This window comes from Larus michahellis, chromosome 4, assembly GCF_964199755.1.
Source record: "Larus michahellis chromosome 4, bLarMic1.1, whole genome shotgun sequence".
NCBI lineage: Eukaryota > Metazoa > Chordata > Aves > Charadriiformes > Laridae > Larus > Larus michahellis.
The window spans coordinates 50,446,812-50,467,115 of NC_133899.1; the positions used below are offsets into that span (position 1 = coordinate 50,446,812).

The 20,304-nt window shown below is 40.7% G+C and overlaps 1 protein-coding gene across 1 annotated transcript in view; it reads right to left on the reverse strand.

Annotated features, from left to right (window-relative positions):
* Positions 1–20,304, reverse strand: part of LOC141743085 (cytosolic phospholipase A2 epsilon-like) — a 36,071-nt gene that overhangs the window by 8,872 nt on the left and 6,895 nt on the right. Inside the window, exons 2-10 of the mRNA XM_074586809.1 lie at positions 9,851–10,012; positions 6,419–6,550; positions 5,196–5,236; positions 4,717–4,759; positions 3,913–3,976; positions 3,197–3,360; positions 2,830–2,922; positions 2,287–2,324; positions 1,480–1,615 (exon numbers count right to left, since the gene is read on the reverse strand). Coding sequence (XP_074442910.1) covers positions 1,480–1,615; positions 2,287–2,324; positions 2,830–2,922; positions 3,197–3,360; positions 3,913–3,976; positions 4,717–4,759; positions 5,196–5,236; positions 6,419–6,550; positions 9,851–10,012 — 873 coding nt within the window. The remainder of the gene's footprint in view (positions 1–1,479; positions 1,616–2,286; positions 2,325–2,829; positions 2,923–3,196; positions 3,361–3,912; positions 3,977–4,716; positions 4,760–5,195; positions 5,237–6,418; positions 6,551–9,850; positions 10,013–20,304) is intronic.

The following is a 20,304-nucleotide window of genomic DNA, read 5'->3' on the forward strand; positions in this document are numbered from 1 at the left end:
ACTTAGTTTACCAGCACATGTGATCAGAGTTGAGTGAATTGCAGCATTTCTGTCCCACAAGAAATTCCAATATGTCACCGTTTCCCCAAGCAGGGGAGAAAAGAAAACGTGATAATTTGTACATAAAAAAAAATAAATAAAAAAAAATTTGGTAATTAGCTAATTTTGACTTTTTTAATGGAAATCAGTCAATTTTGATTCTAAATTGTTACATGCTGGCTTACCAAAACAGCTCAAAACTTGTTGTTTCAAGGCATTTCAACATTAGACTGCATTTTCCTTAGCAGTACCTTATCTCATGAGAGCTCTATTTTGAGAACAGGCAGAACTCATCCTCTCTTATAAGTCAACTATAATGACTAGATTACATTTCCTATAAAATACCTGGAGTATATAATTGCAGTGATGAACCACGAAGCCTAATGGCATGGAAATATAAATTGTGCTACAAGGAGACAAATTCCTCCAAGAAGCCCACTGAGAGAAGAGGAGCCAAATGACATTTCCCATACACATTTCCAGGTAATTGCATCAAGGAAACACTCAGCAGTGACCTGATTCAAATCAATTATTTCAGGTCAAAGCAAAGTATTTGGATTTGGGTTTACCTGACTATGCTAAAACATTCTCTTGTTGGAAAATTTGAAATTAGTAGTTAGAAGTACTTGCCCCCCAGAAATCTTATACTTAAGAAATTGCTTTTTTTCCCACTGCAACTAGTATGGTAATGAGAAATAATAGACTAAGGCGATCAGTTTGTGAGCAGGAACATCATTTATAGCACCCAAAGCCATTCTGTCATGCAATGTTTAATATGCTTTTGGTCCAGCTGTCCTGGACAAGGGGAAAAGCACCGGTGAAAAAAAAAGCCTCTCAAAATGAAAACTTCTTCATTTCTGGAGTGCCTGATCACAGACAATGTTCCCTCCCTAAAGCACCAACCATCTCCATGCCAGCATGGGCATCAACAAATACAAACCCTAACTCGCTCAGGCAGATGAGAGAAAGATGTTGAATGTCTTTGTGTTGTTAGAGTGACAATACAGCTGAGATGACGAGCACCAGAGGAGACAGTCTGTGATAAGAAACATCCTCATCAGTCAGTGTTATGTGTCAATTTAACTATTAGATTTTCCCCCTCCAAAATCCAATAATAAAAAGTCCTTATGGAGCGTTGGTGACTGAATGCTCACCTAAGAGAGTAGGACTATCCAGGTCTATAACTCACAGATGAAAAAGAAATAAGGCAGGGAAAAAATACTGATATAGGGCATTCCGTTTGTTTTCTGAACAACCATGTGTAGCAAGTGGGTTTGATACACCCCATGCTTTCACACTGTTTTCATCTAAACATTTCTCCATGCTTTACATGTGGCACTGTATACATCAGGGCTGGTTAAGGAAGAATATGTGAATGGCTACAAGCAAAACACATTCCTGTTACACAGCACAGTCCAGTCCCTATGGCGCTCCCCATACCTCATGGTCTTGTAGGTCTTGCTCTAAATGAAGTGCTTTTTTCAAAACAGAAGCCACAAACTTCCTCCGTTTCTGTAGGAAATTTTTCTCCTCCATACACAGATCAAACTCCAAGCGAACATCTAAGTTTCTTGACCTCAAACAAAGTCCAGGGTTAAATAGGATGTACATGATCACTTACAATTAATGTCTGGACCCATGCTTACAAGTTACAAACTCTACTATTAGGCTTAGAAAAGCTGCTATTGCAGCCCCACAAAGGGACATCAATCACAGACAGTATAGACAAGGTAGGGAAAAGGCTGAAAAAGTTAAAAGTTGTAAAATCTTGCAGGAAAAAAAAAAAAAAAAAAAAAAAACCAGAAATATTGCTTATTGCTACACTGATTTTCAAGAAGTGTCTAACATGAATACTGCAACCCATATACAGATACTATAAACAGTGGAATATTTAGGATCTGTTGCCTGAAAACCTCCAGGTTTTATAAATAAAAATATTCTGGATTCTTTACAAGTAAGGAAAGTGAGGTATAAACACACGTTTTTCTAAAGTCATAGATCCATGGATTTTTCAGCCAGAAAAGATTATTCTCGCATCCAAACTGAACTCCTGCATAGTAACATAACAGGAAATTTCACCCAGCATGGTTAACAACATTCATCTTCTGGACATGGGTAACTAACACAGTGTAAATATAATCATTGACTAAATACTTTCTCCCTTAGTTACAGAAAAAGGTAAGGAGGCAAAAAAGCTGGGCAGCATCTTTTTTTCACAACAACAAACCCAAAGACAGGATTTCTTACCAGTCATTTGACTTCACATGTAAATTGATGGTTTCATCCTAGAAAAAAAACACAATATAAGCACTGGAGATGATTTTATGTGCTTTCCTTTCAGTCAGCTTTGAAGCCCTTCACTTTTTCTAAGAGCTGTGTTTGAGCCACAAAGCCATATCAATCAGAAAATCCATCTGATTTTAAAAACCTCTCCAAGTCCATTTTATTTTCTTTAAATTGTTTTATACTAAAGATACACAGACCAGTCCACAGTAAAAACCAGCACGAGCTCTGCCAGTGTGCCCTGTATTGCCTCATCATTTGATTTTCTCTGACCTACATTAGTCCACCAGCTGCTCACAGGAATCCCCCTCTCAAACGTTTGGCTGTGGCTTTTGTTCTACTCAGTTCATATGAAAATGTACAGGTCCATAACCCTCTGTGTCAGGAATGTAAGGGCGTTAGCAGTTATATATCTAAATCCCTACTTCACACTGATCTAATTAACTCAGGCTTGTTGATCTTTGGTCCATAGCTCCACACTTATTCTAAAAAGTTGGTATCAGTCACCTTTGCTACTGTTACTGTCTCCTTGAAGGGAAGTGAATCCAGAGGAATAACGAGGGATGCATGGCAGTCTTTTTTACCTTCACCTGAGGTACACTGAAAAATAAATTATAATGTAGAAAAGTATTTAATGTATACACCACAAAACAGCACCTACTGGCACCAACTCATTTTTTCAAATGGGGTCACCATCCAGCAGTTTCCAAGTTGGCATCTAATATTTAGGCATCTTAGGGGGAAGCGTGCTCTTCAAGAGCAGAAGATCACAAAGGATAGCTTTTAATTAAAAATACAAATTCTTTCAATTTGCCACAACCAAGTATGGAAAACAATAAATTTACTTTACTTACTCAAACTAATGATCACGTACCGAGCAGAAATGAGGCTTCTTCTCCGCTAGAGCCACACACAGGTCTGACAGGCTGTACTTGATGTAATGGAAGTCCAGGGGTTCCATGGGTCGCCAGGAGGAGCCCAGCGACAGGGTCTGGCTCTCCTCGTAGGATCCTTTCACTGAAAATAAGAAGTCCTTTTCTAAAAATAATAAAAAAAAAAGATGAAAAGCATAAGAGAAGTTAATTAGTATGATCTCGGAAATAGAACATAAAATGATCACTCAGAAGTTGTCATTTTAATATACAAAACCTTCAACAATGCTTAAAAGCTCCCATACTCCATTTATCCAACCAGGGATCATTACAGGAAGAATGAAAAAAAAGGAAAAAAAAAAAACAAACCAAAGAGCTTAAAAAACCGCAGTAGCTGTTTTAAAAACCCAGACATACAGGCAAATGGGGCAAAATGTGCATTATTGAGATAGAAATATATATTTTACAGCACTAATAAGATTTGTTATCACTCTAACCATTCGCTCCAGTTTCAAAGTTTAGTTTTTATAGTTAGTTAGCATAGGCACACTAGAATTATTGGATCTATGATCCTGTATGTACTCCTAAGCATCCAATTCACGTGCTCTGATTGTAAGAACAAAGTAAGAGAATTATGAGGTGAGAAAATGACCAAAAAATTAGAAATTTTCTGTTTACCATAAAATAAGATTTTTTTGTTTCCAGTTTAAAGTCTAACCTGAAGGTTCTTTCTTTGTCCATCTATTGTCCACCAGGACTTCCAAGCAGGAAATTTCACGAGACTGTAGCAGGGATGAACAACGAGAGAATTAAGTGTCCAAAACTTGCCATATCTGAACCACTTCACTGCTACCTATCTCTGGACACCTGGGTCCCTGGGGTCTGGAAAACTGCCCACCCTGTGCTTGTTAGGGTAATAAGTGAAAGACCTTGGCACTCTGAAGATGTTCCAGATTTCAGCTGAAAGAAAAAATGGCTGTGGTGCTGTGGTCCACCCATGGAGATGAGGCTTGGGAGGGAGGGGGAATAGCAAGGGAGGAAATGGAAGTGTGTTGAGACCTCCAGAGGGTAGACTGAGGGGTCAGCCAAATCACAGGCCTGCTTTGGTGAAGTTGGACACCTCCTCTAAATAGTGAGTTAGGGGCAGTCAAGAAAGCAACTTCCGTGTCATCCTATGGAGGTGGGAAAAACAGGATGGCCATGAGGGGCGCCCAAGAGAAGTCCCCAGAGGGAAGGACACAGAGGCAGTAAGTCAATGAAAGAGCACTTCAGGCTTTTTCAAGAGGCTTGCTATCAGCTGGTGGTGGTGGACAGGTCTCTGGGTATCCTCAATGACTGTGTTCACTCTTTCCTAATACATCCTCCCACAGGGAGCAGCATAACAGCATGGCTGCCAGTGTTTGGCCCCCCGTCTCCCTCCCCTTCAGCCCTGCCTGCAGCGAGGTGTGGGGGCACCTGGCAGATTCACCACTCCCATCACTAGCATGAGAATTAACATAGAAGAGAAATAATTTAAAATTACCACTAGTACACCATTAGTGACAAGCTTTTCAGGAGGGACTGGACTGAAAGAGAGGGGAAAAAAATGCAATCAGAATGAATATGACCTAAATATGTCCTTAAATTAATGTCAAGGAATAACACTTTCCTTAAAGGTTGCCTTGTTGAGCATAGTCTCAAATATGTCACTGATTTTCAGTTTTGGGAGACATCTGAAACGTGTCTTCCTTATTTTTTTAATGATAATGGTAAACAATAGTAGTAATAAGCACAGTGGCTGCAGTTCTTACTATCCTTCTCTCTCTTCCAGCAAATAATGGGATAAATTAGTATCCAGGATGATTCTTGGTAGATTTTAGACAATATGCAACTAACTTGATAAATACCAGCTGTTGCTGTGATGTTGAGCATTTTAAGCTTTATTATACTCAACGATAGTATGTGTTTAACTGCTTATTTTTGCAAAGTACAGTTCTTGGGTCCTGTATGGGTTTTACTCACATGCTCTCTGATGCAAACTCAACCTCCAGTGACTCTTGTGTCTGTAAAAGATTAATTCATTATAAGCACTTGAATTAATTTTCTTTCTCACTGGCTATGGCTGTCTATGATTATTCTGGCTCCTGAAATGGCTCTTAAAATCAAATTTCCCTCCTGCTCTAGGGTATGCTCAGCTGAGTGAAAGCAACCGAGTTAGAGGGATTTTGGAAAGTATTCTCCCTCCTTCGTTAACCATCAGTCCCCAGGCTCACTGCACTCGTGCATTTGGTGGTGAGGCAGAGTAAAATGGTCACACAGGCAATCCCCAGTTCTATGCCTGCAAGAACTGTTGGCTTAAAACTGTTTAAAGCCTGATTTTTTATGGGTAATATGGGTTTAAAGCCTGATTTTTTATGGGTAATTATTGTAAGACTGATACTGTTGTCTAGCAGAAGGAATTCTCCATTCTTCTGATCAAAAGGACTGCTATATCATGGACAATACAATGACCAGTCACCAGACAAGTTAATATAGACTGCCTGCTGGTATCACCATAGACCTGAACATCGATACGTATCCTATAAGAAAAGTCAGTGAAAAAGAGCATATCTATAAAAGTATCTAAATTGGACACCCATATCCCATGCTAAAGTCATCATGTATACATTCGGGCACACTGAAGTAATGAGATAGTTACAGCAATTTGCCATCAACGGGTTTTAGCACCTCAGCATGCATCTTTGTGTTATTTTCAGTTATACACAAAAGAATTACAGGGCAGAGCATCAGTTTTTAAGTGAATACTCCAACGTCTGTGCCTGAATTTGCCCAAACTCACAAGTGCTGGTCCCAGGAAAAGAAATTCTAACGGAGAAACTTCGTGTAATGGCAATGAAGTCATTTACCTCCAACAAAACGTATTTGAGGAACAGAATAAAGAAAGAGAAGGCGGGGGCGGCGGGGGGGGGGGGGGGCAGGGAGAAGAAAGGAAAAAATAAAGGGAACTGTGGCATCAGAAAAACCCTGTTAAGAGATTTGAGGAGCTAGTAAAAACCTTTAGAATTATGTCCAAGGTAGGGAGGTAAACATTTCCCACTTTGATGGAAGGTGTTTCAAAGCATACACGAAGTGCAAACCAATAGGAAATAAACCCTCCCACCTACAGTTGTTTAGCAGGAAGTTATTTAGGAGGTAATACCAAAAATGTATTTCCTTCCTGTGGCCAAGGCAGTTTTATTCCTCACCTTTGGATTTAGCTGAAAAGTCAAGCGAACAGTTTCTCCAAGCTGGATTTTAGCAACATCAAAGAGGACAGTGAAGAGGAGGTCATCTTTAGTGATTGCATTTTCATCGTAGATTTTCAGCTCAAGAATATTCTGTGAACAGAGGCTTAGTAACATCTTTGTCTTGAGACCTTACGGAGGCACAAGATGATGTGCTCAGCATGTTAAGGAAAACGGAGAAAGGAAGGGGAGAAGTGAGGGAGCATGCACAACCTTTTCATCCACACAGAGCTAAAGAAAGATATTCTGAACCTAACATAGTTGGGTTTATTGCTGATTTTCCCCTGTGGAGTAATTTAAATGACAAAGGCTAGTAGAATCATTGAATATGTAGCTCCCATATTGAAAAACACGTCTGACCTCTGATTTGGTTTGAGGTTACCGCTTTTTCATGAATTGTAGAAAATCATCTAGTGGTTAGAACTTTATTGCTATTGGTGAAAAAAAATTAAATCTTTGGATATAATCAGTGATTAAAATACGTTAAGGAAGCACTATCTAACTACTGTATGTTTGCATAATTATATCCTGTAAATTATTAAACATACCACATGGAAATAATTGCCATGGAATCTACAGAAACTATGTTTTTGTTAAACTGGTGACAAAATGCACAGAAAGCAGCAGAACGAAGGCCTATTTTGATTGAATTATATCCTACACCTCTCAATCTCCTCTTCCTTCCTCCCACTGCACAGATCTCCTCCTCTCCCTCCTCTGTCACCTGCCTGTTTGGATGGACAGGAGGGGTAACAGCCCCTGCTCTGCCTGGTTGGTAGCTGCACGTGGGCTGGCTCAGAGGTGCCTCCCAGAATGCCAAGCAAATTAACATTAATGGCTGTTTTCTCAGTGGGGAAATAATTCAGGCCTCTCTCCATATATTGAGCAGATCATTTTCATGTAAATTACAGGGACCTCCTATCTCAGAGATTCTCACTTATCCGTGAGAGTTAACTGTTAACAGAGAAACTTTCTAAGAAGTCTGATGCTTATTAAAGACACACAAAGAGGCACGTGGTCTTACACACAAACACGTGCACAAAAAAGAGTGAGCACATGATATTTGATGCCTTAAAAGTTCATAATGAATCACAGGAAGGTCCATAACTAAATCTGATAAGTGACTGAATATACAAATATATCGAAAGGAAGATGATCCAGAATTCAAATATTCAATTTTGACATCTACCATTTCTGTAAGAAATCAGCAAGTGAGAGATAGCATTCTGTAGTGTGTGAACTTGAGTTTGCGGTTTGCTGTCAGAAGACACAAAGGCTGCTGCCCTTTAAGGCCATATATGTAAATGCATCACACTGTGCTTCAGACATAAAATCAATTCTGTGTGGGGCTGACAGGGTCAGCAGTGGGTTCCTGCCCGCCAACACTTGCTAAAAGAAACACGCCAACAAGAGACAGAGAGAAGCAGCCACAGCAGCTTGGCTTACAGGCCAGCCGTAAATAGCCTGTGAAGGATTATGGAAGATGACGGAGGGGATATGCTTAAAAGCAATAGCTTGCAGGTTGTAGAAGGCAGGCTTCACTGAAGAGCAGATCAGTTTTCCTAGCTGTGATACTACAACAGAGTCCCTATTTGGCAAAAATGGCTGACTTATTCTCTTAGTGACCGACTGATTTGAAGTCCCTCAGTTACTCTCAGCTAGCCAGAAGGGGCATGCACAAGGTGCTGGCTGGTTAAGGGAGATCCCCAGCTGCACTCTGGGATGCTGTGTGGGAAGCAGCTGGTGCTCTCTGGGCAGTTCACCATCTCTATCTGCTCCTGACAGAGGATATGAGAGCAGCATCGCTGGGGTGGCCCTCCTGCAGCCAGGGGAGCACCACCCTCAGCACCAGCCGGGAAGACCTTCTTTGACGACTGTGCTCTGTCAGACATTCGTCAAAACAGATGTCCTTCGGTAAACGCTCCCGTTCCTGATGGGAACCAGCCCATCATACTCAAAGATGTTTTTCTCTTCCACAGTGATAGTGTATCACATGACTTTTACCGAGCTCTGACTCCCGTGATTTAGGAAGATGAATACCTCAATGATGCACGAGACGGGTGAGAAGAAAATAATCAGGCCAGCAGACTCTGGCTCTGCTCAGAGTGTAATGAGCAGAGCGATTGCAGTGTATGCAGGGAAGCCTGTGAGAGCCTAAACTTAGTCTGTTGAGCCCAGACAGCAACGAGGCAGCAGTGACAGACATACCACAGCACTTTTGTTGTCCCAGATCCCCAGGATAGATTTTGAGCAGCCCACACTGAAACCACAGTGACCACCATAGTGCTGCCGTTGCCACACACAGAAAATGATTGGAGATAATGCCACATGTCTTGTCTCCTGCAGCAAACTTACTGCAAAGTGAACATAAGGTGTTCCTAACTACTACTCCATGAAGGACTAGTTCAAGTAGCTTCCTGTGGCCAAGATATTTTTTTCAGCTGTTACGTGTGGTATTGCAGTTTTGAAAGACCTGTCAGCCACAAACCATTGCAAGGAGCAGGTGTTCTGGTGCAAGAGTTGCAGATCTGTGGGTGTTTGTTCCCATGCTGCAATGTCTGTCCCTTGCCTCTGTGGAAGGAAGCCTGAGAACTTATATCATGGGCAACTTGTGCAAAGGGAAGAGGGATTGTTCACTGGAGACCCTGTGGTGTAGCAACACTTTGAGCTGTTCTGAATGCTCTTTTGTAGGAGTTTATTGATGCTGAAGAGAGCCAGGGGACTGGCCTGATGATTTGGCACTTGGCAAAAGTGCTCTTGTCCTGCTCTACCACCAGCACTGGGACAAGAAGGGTGCAAGTTGTAAAGCAGAGTTTGATTGCCCCATGTGAAGTAAGCTTGGCGTACTTGGTCTATCACTAATCTTTGTGGACTACTAGACTCTGATGTTGATGCTGGTTTTTTGGAGGGAGTGGATAACTTGCAAATCTTCTTAAACTCTAACATTTATCATTATGGTAAAAGCTCACCTGGTCATCTTTTGCAAAATTTAACTGTTGTTTTGTGATTTATTTTTTATTGCAAGTCATTCTAAAGGAACAGTAAAAAAGTACAGCACTGTGATGCTTCCACTACTTAGCTCATACATGTCTTTTATGCTGTTCAATTTACTCTGAAATTCCCACCTTTACTCTTGAAAATCAGTGATTTAAAAAAAAAAAAAAAGAAAAAAGTGAAAAGTGATAGAACATTATATGAATAGCTGTGAAATATCTTGGCTATCCTCTATATATTAGAAAATAAAATTTAATTTTGCTGCTGCATGCTACTCCACATCCCCTTACCCATATCCTTGCAGCCTCTCACGCATATTTATTTTTATGGTACCCTTCATACCAATCACACAATGAGATCTCTGCCCCAAAAGAAAAATAAATGCACTCTGCATCTTACTTTTACTTGGCTCTGGATCCTGAAGCAAAATGTTTCATTCCACACTGGATCTTTGCAGTTCTTGACAGTTTTGGTCCGGACAGTCTCAGGGGAAGCAGTAGGCAAGGAAAGGCTCACATAGCAATCAGTTTGACTAACTGTATTTGAAAAGACATATTGTAACTAACAAATTACTATAAATATAATAGAACATAGCCTTATAGCACTGTATAGACAGCAACCTGCAAAAAGGAGATATCGTTTCTATTACTTTTCTTAGAGGTCCTTATTCAATAGCCCTCACTACTATTTATTCCCTCCTGCAGGTGGGAGCTCTGGTCATTAACAGAGATTCAAAGAAGCTACTGCAATAAAGGCAGCTGGTAAGAAAAAAGTACGCAGAGCTAGTTTTACTTAACAAAACCCATTATTGCCATGTCCCCTGTTTGTTGCAAATCAACGTATTTCTGCAATGGAAAAGAAAAAGTTTTACATTTTCAAGAGAACTTTTTAAAAGGGTAAAATACTTATTTAACTCTTTGAGCATTTAGACAGGGGTCTAACTTTGTCCTTTGCTCTTGAGAGGGGAACAGAAGAGCTAAAGAGGGTCTGGGTATGAAGGATCTTCCCCTCTGGTCTGCCGCCCCCACATAGCTGTACCCCAGCCCACGTAAGGAGCCAACTCTGTCACCCAACATCTGATCACATTCCTCCACCACCAACAAATATGCAAAAATAGCAATGCACTTCTATCTTACTGATTTAAACTCTGAGCCTTGATAGCAAAGAAACCTCTGGTTTCTTAGAAAGGTGTTACTTTAATGTAGGTTTGAATACATGGTTGCACGGTTATGTGCAAGTATGGCATTAAACGTACAAATATGGCATTAAACATACACAATACACAGAGGCTGCTTTGGGGTGGGCTCTCAGGAACCTCCCCCAGCTCCAGGCTGGGGCAAAGTGCCTGTCAACTGGGTGAGCAGAGCTATGCCAGGCACCTCTGCAGGGTGTTGACAAGTTGTCTCTTGGGGATTGCCAGAGGTTTCTGATGAGATGCAGGTTGCTTACTTGTATGTCTGTGCAGCTAACTTTCCTTTTGCATGCTAACCTGATCGATGTAGAGTATTTGGTGGTTAGCATTCTCTTTGATACTGCTAAAAAGATAATGGGTTTTTTAGGAGGGAGCAGGGCTGGGCATCTGCTCCTAAGTGCGTAAAAGAGCTGATGTCTCATGAACTTGTAGTGACCAACTGAGACCCTGAAAAGACAGTGAAGAGGGGTCGGACTCGGTCTCTCTACACTGTTGTTCACCCTTTCGAGCCCTCCCATTTGGAGCAAATCTGCTGTTCTTCAGTCCTGTAAACTCTTTGCACTTATTTTTAGACAATGGATTTTTTTTTTTGCCTACTGTGCAACTACAGATATCTCTAGTGTCTCCAGCTCTAAGAACTTGTTTTGTAATCACAGTAACAGGTCAGATTTGTGTGCAATAACAGCCAGTTTGGTACTGTGGGATACATGCTGAGAGGCAGCATGACCAGGTAGATAACCTGCTGGACAAGATCTCATGACATGTTGGCTCCAGTCCCAGCTCTGCTCCAGGCTGCTAAGTCACTCTGGGCAATTGCTCCCATTTAAATTTATCTTACTTCTCTATCTACATTTCCCCATCAATAAACAGTGATAACGATCCTTTCCTCTTTTGTAATTTGCTTTGACATCCCATGATTAAAAGCATTATACAAAAAAATAGCTTCTGTTATTAATATTTCCACATGACCCACAAGAAGAGAGTCCCTTATCAGTAATTAAGTTATTCTTTCTCTACCAGCCTCTTGGTTCTCATTCCATACTTTCTTTAAACTTGTGGTGTAACCCATGTGGCAATGAATAGGTGTTGCTTAAAGTAATTTGTGCAATCAGATTATGTATGATTTATATTTCAAGTCTTCTGATACTGTCTGAACATGAAACATCTTCCAGTTTTTCAGCATACATTTGATAGTTTCCCCATTACTGTCCGTAGCTGGGAAGAAATGACTTTAACATCACAAGTACAGATGTCTATAACTCTTGTAAGTAGTATTAGGATATTTTTAGACTTATTACTCCAATTTTAAAATGCAGAATATGTGCAATGTACCTGTAGATAACAATTTATTGGTAAAGGAGGTGAAAAAATAATTTCTTTAGCTCTCTCCCTGACAATATTTTCTACAATTCTTCCACTGATTTTTAATATTTGAAAAAAGATAACATTAACTTAGCATAGTTACTCCCTTGGATGGTGCCAGAGAAGGAGGTGAGAGTGAGAATAACTGTTTCTTCAGCAACCGCATCTGTCAGTTATGGACTACTGACATATGTGTTTTAGAGAATTTTTTCATTTATGGTATAGAATATCTCTTTGTTGTACATACTAGCTATGAATCCTGATTTAGAAGACAGGCATTCCATATTTTCAGAGTATCAAAGAAGCGCTAAACTTTTGACTTATAATCTTGTATCTACATAGAGCTCTGTCGGGATCTCTGTTAAGTCCTTCATCCTCTCTGAACACAATGGACCTACAGCCAACTTGAGAAGTTAGTTCAGTCTTTAGCAAGGCTGTTCACTCTTAATAAGAGCAAAACCAAAGTCCCACAACCTGATGATCCACATGTAACATCAACTCAGTTAGAAACCAGCAAGACCTCAGTCTCAGCATAACCCAAGACAAGAATGCAGGTAGAGACAAAGATATTTGAATCTGAAAACAGGCGATTACAGCCAGGCCAGTGCATGAAGGTTAACAATATATGCCCCAGAACTATAATGTTGCAGGACTTATCTGATAATTTATATATACAAAACAGATTTAGATAAATTTTGGACCAGATCCCAAACACACAATGTTCAATGTAAGTGCAGGTGATGAGATTTAGCACTGAGATCTCTTTGCGTACACTCCCAGCCCTAGACAGAAACAAGTGGATGCTCAGCGTCTTCCATGTTGCAGTTCTCTTCCACTCTTTTCCTCCCTCCACCATAAAAGGCTTTAACTGTTACCAGCTACTAAAATTAAACATGTCCTGATTGTAGAGGATTGCCTTAGACAGTTTGGCATATGAGAAAGAGCAGAAAGAATTGAGTTTGCTAACTCAATAACAAGAACCATCAGAGAGTGTCAAATAACATAGTAATAGTTATTTCTGTAATGTCCAAACGATTGACACAAAGAGGACAACGATCTGTTGCTCTGTGCGACCAGAAGGTAATAAACAAAGATAAATATTAGAAAAACTGTTCCAGCTCTGAGAGAGTTAGCTCTAGCAAGAGAGATTTCATAAATTTTCCAGGTAACTCATTTCAGATGGTATTAGTACCCAGACATGTATCAAAGAGTGGCAGACAAGGTAAACTTGATCCTGCTTCAGGAGAAGAGGTGAACCTACAAGGTGTCATATGGAATTGCTGCCATGTGATGCCCATGTTTATGCTGGAAGACAGTAAACAGGATAATCATGTCACGTCAATTATATTGCGTGGAAACCAATTAACCAGTCTCCCTGCCAGCCTTGAGTGTCAGGGAAGGAAGCGATAGGACATCCCTATACTGTACACCAGCCCAAGAGATCAATTCCCAGATATGTGTGTGCTGTCTCCAAAACAACTCCAGACCTTCTTTGACGCGTATAAAGGAAGACTGTAAGTTCATTGGAAAAGTTGCCACCTCTTCTTTCCAAACATGTATGTGTCAAAGTAACAAGGCCTAAATCCGTACCTAGAGCCTCCGTGTACCAACCCACTGTAATTGTCAAAAGGAAACAATACAAAAGCAACACAATGTCATGCAGAGAAGCCCACAGACAGCTGTGCTACAACTTCTTGCATCCGCCCCAACTTCTCCATGAAGCAACAGGGGACAAATTATATTTCCTACATGGCATTTTGTGTACGTGTAGCTGTTCTTGCAAGATTTGTACATGCTAACAGAGGCACAGATGTCACTAGATCACCCTTACATATGCTCTCTTTTGGCAAAGTGGGACTAGAAATCATGCATTTCCACAAGTACATCCATTTTTAGACCTTTCGTAAACATTGCCACTATTTCACTGTTCCTACTTTGAGTGTCAGCCAGTAGGAACCAAAAAGCGGTATATTTTTGGCCAAGAGGCATTATTAAGAGATTAGACTTCCTTTGTTCCACCTCAGACCCTCTTGCAGTGATATGTGGTACAATCTCAAATCTATCACTGGAATATATTTTTTGAAGGTTCTTTCATTTCCATTTAAAAATAAACTAGCTGAAAATTACATCTTGTCCAGACATCAACACTGTTAATGCAGACACAGGGGCAGTCAGAACTGCTGTGCATCTGAAGAAACCATTACTAGAGGGAAACATCATGGAAACAGACTTGGAAACAAGCTGCAAGCAGTACACAGGAGTACCTGGGATTTCAAAGGAAATGGGAGTGGGAACAAAATCAACACCTGAAGCAGCCGAACCAACAAATCAGCAATCACAAATTTTCTTCCTTCAGAAAGTGTTCCCAAGAATGTTATTCACTCAGTAAAGGAATAGAAACAAAAATGGTTTTAATGTTTAGCTAAAACTATTTCTTTTTCCTTAAACATCATTATTTTGACTCAGAAATGCCTCTGTCATGCTTTATAAAAACATGTAGTTATGGTACTTTTTCTAGCACTCTTCTCCAGGATTTTTCTGAAAAAGCAGGAACGAGACATCATAGGAGATGTAATTTGTGCAGGAACTGAGACTAAGCTGCAGCACCGACAGTGCACCGCAGCAGTAGTTCTGATTTGAACTTTTCAGTCGAGACTTAGAGTTTTGAAACAAAACTTTGCTACTGAATAAATAAACTTTACAGCAGGGACACTTCTCCTAGATATCTTTTCTTTCAAGTAAGATTTGGTACCAAATGGGAAGCTACCAAAAAGTTGTAGCTCAATATAACAGTGAGGACAAGGTCAGCTGACTGGCATGAGGGGTTCTCATTTCACTGCATTTAAGGTGTCTGAAAACCAGAAAATATTTGCAATTATGATGAATGAGGTTAAAAATATCCCAAAGTCTCACTTGCAGGAAGCAGCTAGTACTGATAATCTGTAGGAGTTTATTGTAGATTCTGTACGCAGAACTAAAAATAGATACCTGTAGAAGTACTTTGTTTTTTATGGTGAGGGTGGAAGAGTTATGCCTAAGGAAACAGCATGGAACTAATAAAGCACATCATTATAACTAAGTAAGAAAAGTAGGGTGCAATAAGTCACTTCATTCCCTCGCAGGTTCGTTTGCAGCAGCCAATATAAAGGTAAAAATGTCGATTATTTAATTTGGTAAGAAAGATTCTGTAACATACTGACACAACTCGCTAGAAGAAAGAGTCTTTATACCACAACACAAATGGGTCTTCGTGTCCCTGAGAATTAAGCCCAAAGTCTGTAAATGTCAGTCACCATTTTGTGAACTGAATTTTGGACCTACAGGGCATAACACACAGGTGAAGATTACAGTTTGATTGTTTTGGTTTATTTGTTAAGGAAAGAGTTTGTTCAGCCTGGATTAACAGCTTACGTTGCAGCAATTGCTCATCCTGACATAAATACTATGACTTAGATGCGTTGCCAACACGTGCTTTGCTTTTGGCAGCTGAGTCTTCACATTTTATACGCCTTTTCTACAAAGATGTCACCATCGGTTTCTTTCACATCAAAGTAAACCAGAGATAAATACACAGTCTCCAGAGGCTACAACTAATCCTATTTTCACGGTGAAATTAAATGAGCTCATATTCTGGCTGGAGTCCTCCAGGACTCCCAGCTGATGTAACAGTCTACAGCAACTTTCCTGCGAGTAAGAATGAATGAAAGCGTTAAGAATAGATATATCTGATTCACAAGGAACATTTCTATCCAAGACCCCTTTTGTTTAGTTTTCATTCTTGAACTGAAAGGGAACTCTTTAAAAAAGGATAGACAAGATTGGTCCTGAACAAATAGGAAAAGATGAAAACCTTTGCCAGACAGACATTCAAAAAGATTGCCAATTTAATAGCAGAATGCAATGCAAGCACCAGAACCAATATTTGTGTGTGAATCTTACTTTTAACTTTCAATGCCTACTACTGCAGCACTATTTTATTGGCTCTGGTTGAGAACACAGTCATAAAAGTACCTGGGGAGAAGCCATAGTCTCACACGGACACTCTCACGTGTCTTTTCAACGATGCAGACTATCACAGCCATGCTAAATACTGCCTCCCTACTTTACATTGGCCTCCCACATAATAGCAAATCACATATGGGTTCTTGGTCCTCATCTACAAGGTAAACAATGTCCTTGGTTCAGCAAAAAGTTTGCCTGAAGCTCCTCTCTGGAGACCATCGCTGATAAACGCCCTCAAGCCCTGTGAATCTCACCTGTGGGCAAGGCTTTCCCTGGCACTGCTCTGAGTCTTCAGAATAAACCTCCACAGGGACCAAGACATACCACAGGCCTTATTACATGGTGCTTTTAGTGTGCAGCTCACCTCAGCAGCACTATCTAGACATGTCTGAAATCACTAAGAGAGCACAGATGCATAAAACAAAACAGGTCCCTGCTCAGAGGGTATTGGAAAGAAAGAATCGTTGATTACAGATATCAGTCACTCCGCGTAATGCATACTTGGATGAACTGCAGATGAAATCAGAACAACCAGGACAGAACTAGAACAGATTCTGCAGGTTCTTTAATGGTGTATAAGAAAATCTATTGGGAGTCAATGAACAAAAATGCATTTAAAGGTATTTTCCGCAATAGAATACCAAAGATGAGAAGTTGTCCTTCTTCTCATCAAAGGAATACCTCAAAAATCCTGAAGCAAGTCCTGCAATAAGTAAAGGTCTGTATCAGTTTTCATATTCTTTATGAACTTCTTTGAAGGTCCCACATAACCACTAATATCTCTGTAAACACAGATCTGCTGATATTCAAGTTGTGGTTGCTGTTCAGTGTCAAGCAAAGTATACTTTGGTTTTAAACTCAATACATCAATATGCAATAGTCAGCAAGATATGATTCTATGATTCTATATACAGTAAAAGATGGTCCTTATCAAGGATGATCAAAACCACCAAGGTACAATAACTTTTAAGAAGATGCAGGAGACTGCAAGCATGGGAAAAGGCAGTGTTCAATTTAGTTTCATAAGTGGTAAGAAAGTGTTACACAGCTCAGTCCAAAGAAATTGGCAAATATAGAAAGCTATTCAGAAATCAAAGCACGTACTTCATTGTCATTATCTTTTGACAACTGCTGAAGCTGCTTACATATGTTCAAAAGAAACTGCATGCTAGTCTTGTGCTACCTGTGCTATTTATTAGCACAGCAGTTCATGAAACATGTCTCAGCTCTTGCAGAAACATCCATCGGTCGGCTGGAATTTTCCAAGTGCAAACTAGAACGTCATGTCCTGAGCAGAGTCTGCCACTGCCTTTTAACCCTGTAAGCCAAATGGCAGAGGAGGAGTGAAGAGTCATGAATCACTGCATGGGCCTGTGTCCTCTCACAGCACCGTGTGGTTCTACATTGCTGCCATCATCACCTACTCTATTCCAGCCTCTTTTCTCCACCCACGCTTCTCCCTTGTTCATTTCCATTGCCTCCACCCTTTTCAAGCCTGTTTTAAAACAGGTTTTGACATTTTATAAAATTATAAAATGTTTTAAAACCTGTTTCAACCACTTGTTAAGTAGAAGCCCCCTCTAAACAAGAGGATAATGAATTCTACTAGGAACATGTAGTACCATCACAGAAGGCTTTAAAGATCGCGCCTGTTCAGCGAAGGACAACAGCCACAGTACCACCTGTGCTGCTATGGTATTAGAGCACAGTAGCTGGTCTCACATTTGCCTTTGAGACAGAGAAAATCCTAACAGTTATCTAAGGTTGTTTACTCCTTTTACGAATCCTTCAGCCGGTAATCAGTTCATTCTCCTAATGCCCCTATGGAGCCCCTAATGCCCTTGCTGCATTCCTTGCTTTAGATATGAGGAACTAAGGTTTTGAGGAAACTCATCTTCTCCAAGAGTCTCGAGGAAATCCTGGGGGAACGTTGCACAAAATACCTTTAACCACCAGAGCAGCTTTCTGTTCTTGCACACAGAAGTGCAGAGAAGCCAGAATGGCTGACAGAAGATGCATGTGTACCTACATGCAAACCATTGATACCTAGCAGTAGAGATGCAATCATTTCAATAACTGTAAGGAGGTGCCCTGACCAAGATCCCTAAACAAATAACATATTAATGAACTCCTTGATTATAGGTAGCATTGTCCTTTTTAGTGGCATCTTATGATACTATGAAGGCACAGCACAGGCTTTTCGCCTCCACGCTTCTTACTATGTATATAATACAATTGCATACAGTACAATACACACTACACTATATACAATACAGGCCATCGTGGCTTTTCTGCCAACAATAAGTTAAAGACCTGAGAAAGGGAAAAACCTTGAAATAATCTCTTAGACTAGAGAACACAAAATGGGTGATCTGAGGGAAACTAGGGTGTGGCATGTGTTTAGATGATAGCAATGAACTGAGGAAGGGTGGGAGCAGAGATGGGTAACACGAGTGGATAAAACCAAACAGAAGATTGAATGGAAAAGAGCAGAGGTTGTTAAGAAGTGCAACTGTGAAGCTGATTTACATTATATTAATTGAGATATTCCATTAATTTGTTATTCATATTATTAACTGTGGTTATGACTTTGTTATTATAAACATCAGTCAGGACCAAGGCTCCATTTTGACAAGTACCTTACTAGGTATGCAATTAGCTCTTCATCTTGATCTAACCCACTTACAATTACAGTAAGAAAAGCCCTGCTTCAGGATATGACATCACAGGGAGGAGCTTCTGGTGATTAACAATTGTTTTATAACTGTTTGTTTCAGTTTCTTAACCAGTGAGGAAATCCTTGTTTACAGGTCTTGTTGCAACTTGGCAGCTACCCACGTAACTAATTCTCTGTCCTTGTGCAGATTCCTATTGCCGAGCATTTGTCCTGGGCCTCTTTCAGGTTTTTCTCTCCGTTAATGCAAACACAGCCTGTCTGAGCAGCCAGTGGCACCAGGAACTTAGATGATATGCCTTGCAAAGACACCAGTGCACTTTTTCCAAAGGACCATGTCCCAGGATTTCTCTCAACCATGGCAAAACTCAGTGACCACATCCATGTTGACAGTGAAGCGATTTCACCCTGAAAGGTGAAATCCAGAGGGCTGGATTACCTATGCTATGAGGACAGGCTGAGTTGGGTTGTTCAGCCTGGAGAAGAGAAGGCTCCGGGGAGACCTTATAGCATCCTTACAGTACCTGAAGGGGGCCTACAGGAAAGCTGGGGAGGGACTCTTTATCAGGGAATGGAGTGATAGGAGGAGGGGTAACGGTTTCAAGCTGAAAGAGGGTAGATTTAGATTGGATATTAGGAAGCAATTCTTTACTGTGAGGATGGTGAGGCACTGGAACAGGTTGCCCAGAGAAGTTGTAGATGCCCCGTCCCTGGAAGGGTTCAAGGCCAGGCTGGACGGGGCTTTGAGCAGCCTGGTCTAGTGGGAGGTGTCCCTGCCCATGGCAGGGGGGTTGGAACTAGATGACCTTTAAGGTCCCTTCCAACCCGAACCATTCTATGATTCTGTAAAAGCAAACATGCCGTTAGGGCTGGCCAGCCAGCCCAGGCAGCTGCCTGCTGGCACTGCCCATGCCACCTGCCTGCACTTACTGCTGCCGCCCCCTCACATTGGTGCTACAGTCAGTGGGACAGGCAAGAACAAGCACACGCAGCTTGTTGTGTGTGTGTCTTCAATCAGTCCTTTCCACACACAATAGTTTCCTTTGGAGAACATGGCAACAAAAGGGAAACGGTGGTGGTACACAGGATTTAGGTGATATAAGGAAAAACACTAGTAATACTGCCTTCCAAATTTTAAATCAATGGGTAGTGTATTGGGATTTCGCTATGAAATTATGTAGCAACAGATTTAACAAGACCCAGATTTAATAGTATAGTTAAAGACAAGCTTAAGGCTTTATTTAATGAGCCTTGTCGTATCAAAGAAAAAAAAAAAAAGTAGCTGTAGGCCATTCCAAAAAAAAGTTTTCTGGAGCTTGGGACTTTACTAAATACAAAGTATGGGAAGCCAATATTTTTAAACACATTTTTTGTCTCCTGAAGCGAATATTTCTGTGAAACACCAGTATGTAGAAAATGTTACTTTATATCTCGCTCGTAGCCCATGAAACAAACAGGTTTCTCTCCCATTAGGTGTCAACTTGCAGTGTAGAAGGCATTTATTTCCCCTCCTGGAAAACCTGTGAACCCTGCCACTGAGAAAAGGGCTGCGTTAGACCAGATTTGCCAGCTGTGCGAGGCAGCCCGTGCCCCGCTGTGACTGCAGCGGCAGCCTCTGGGAAC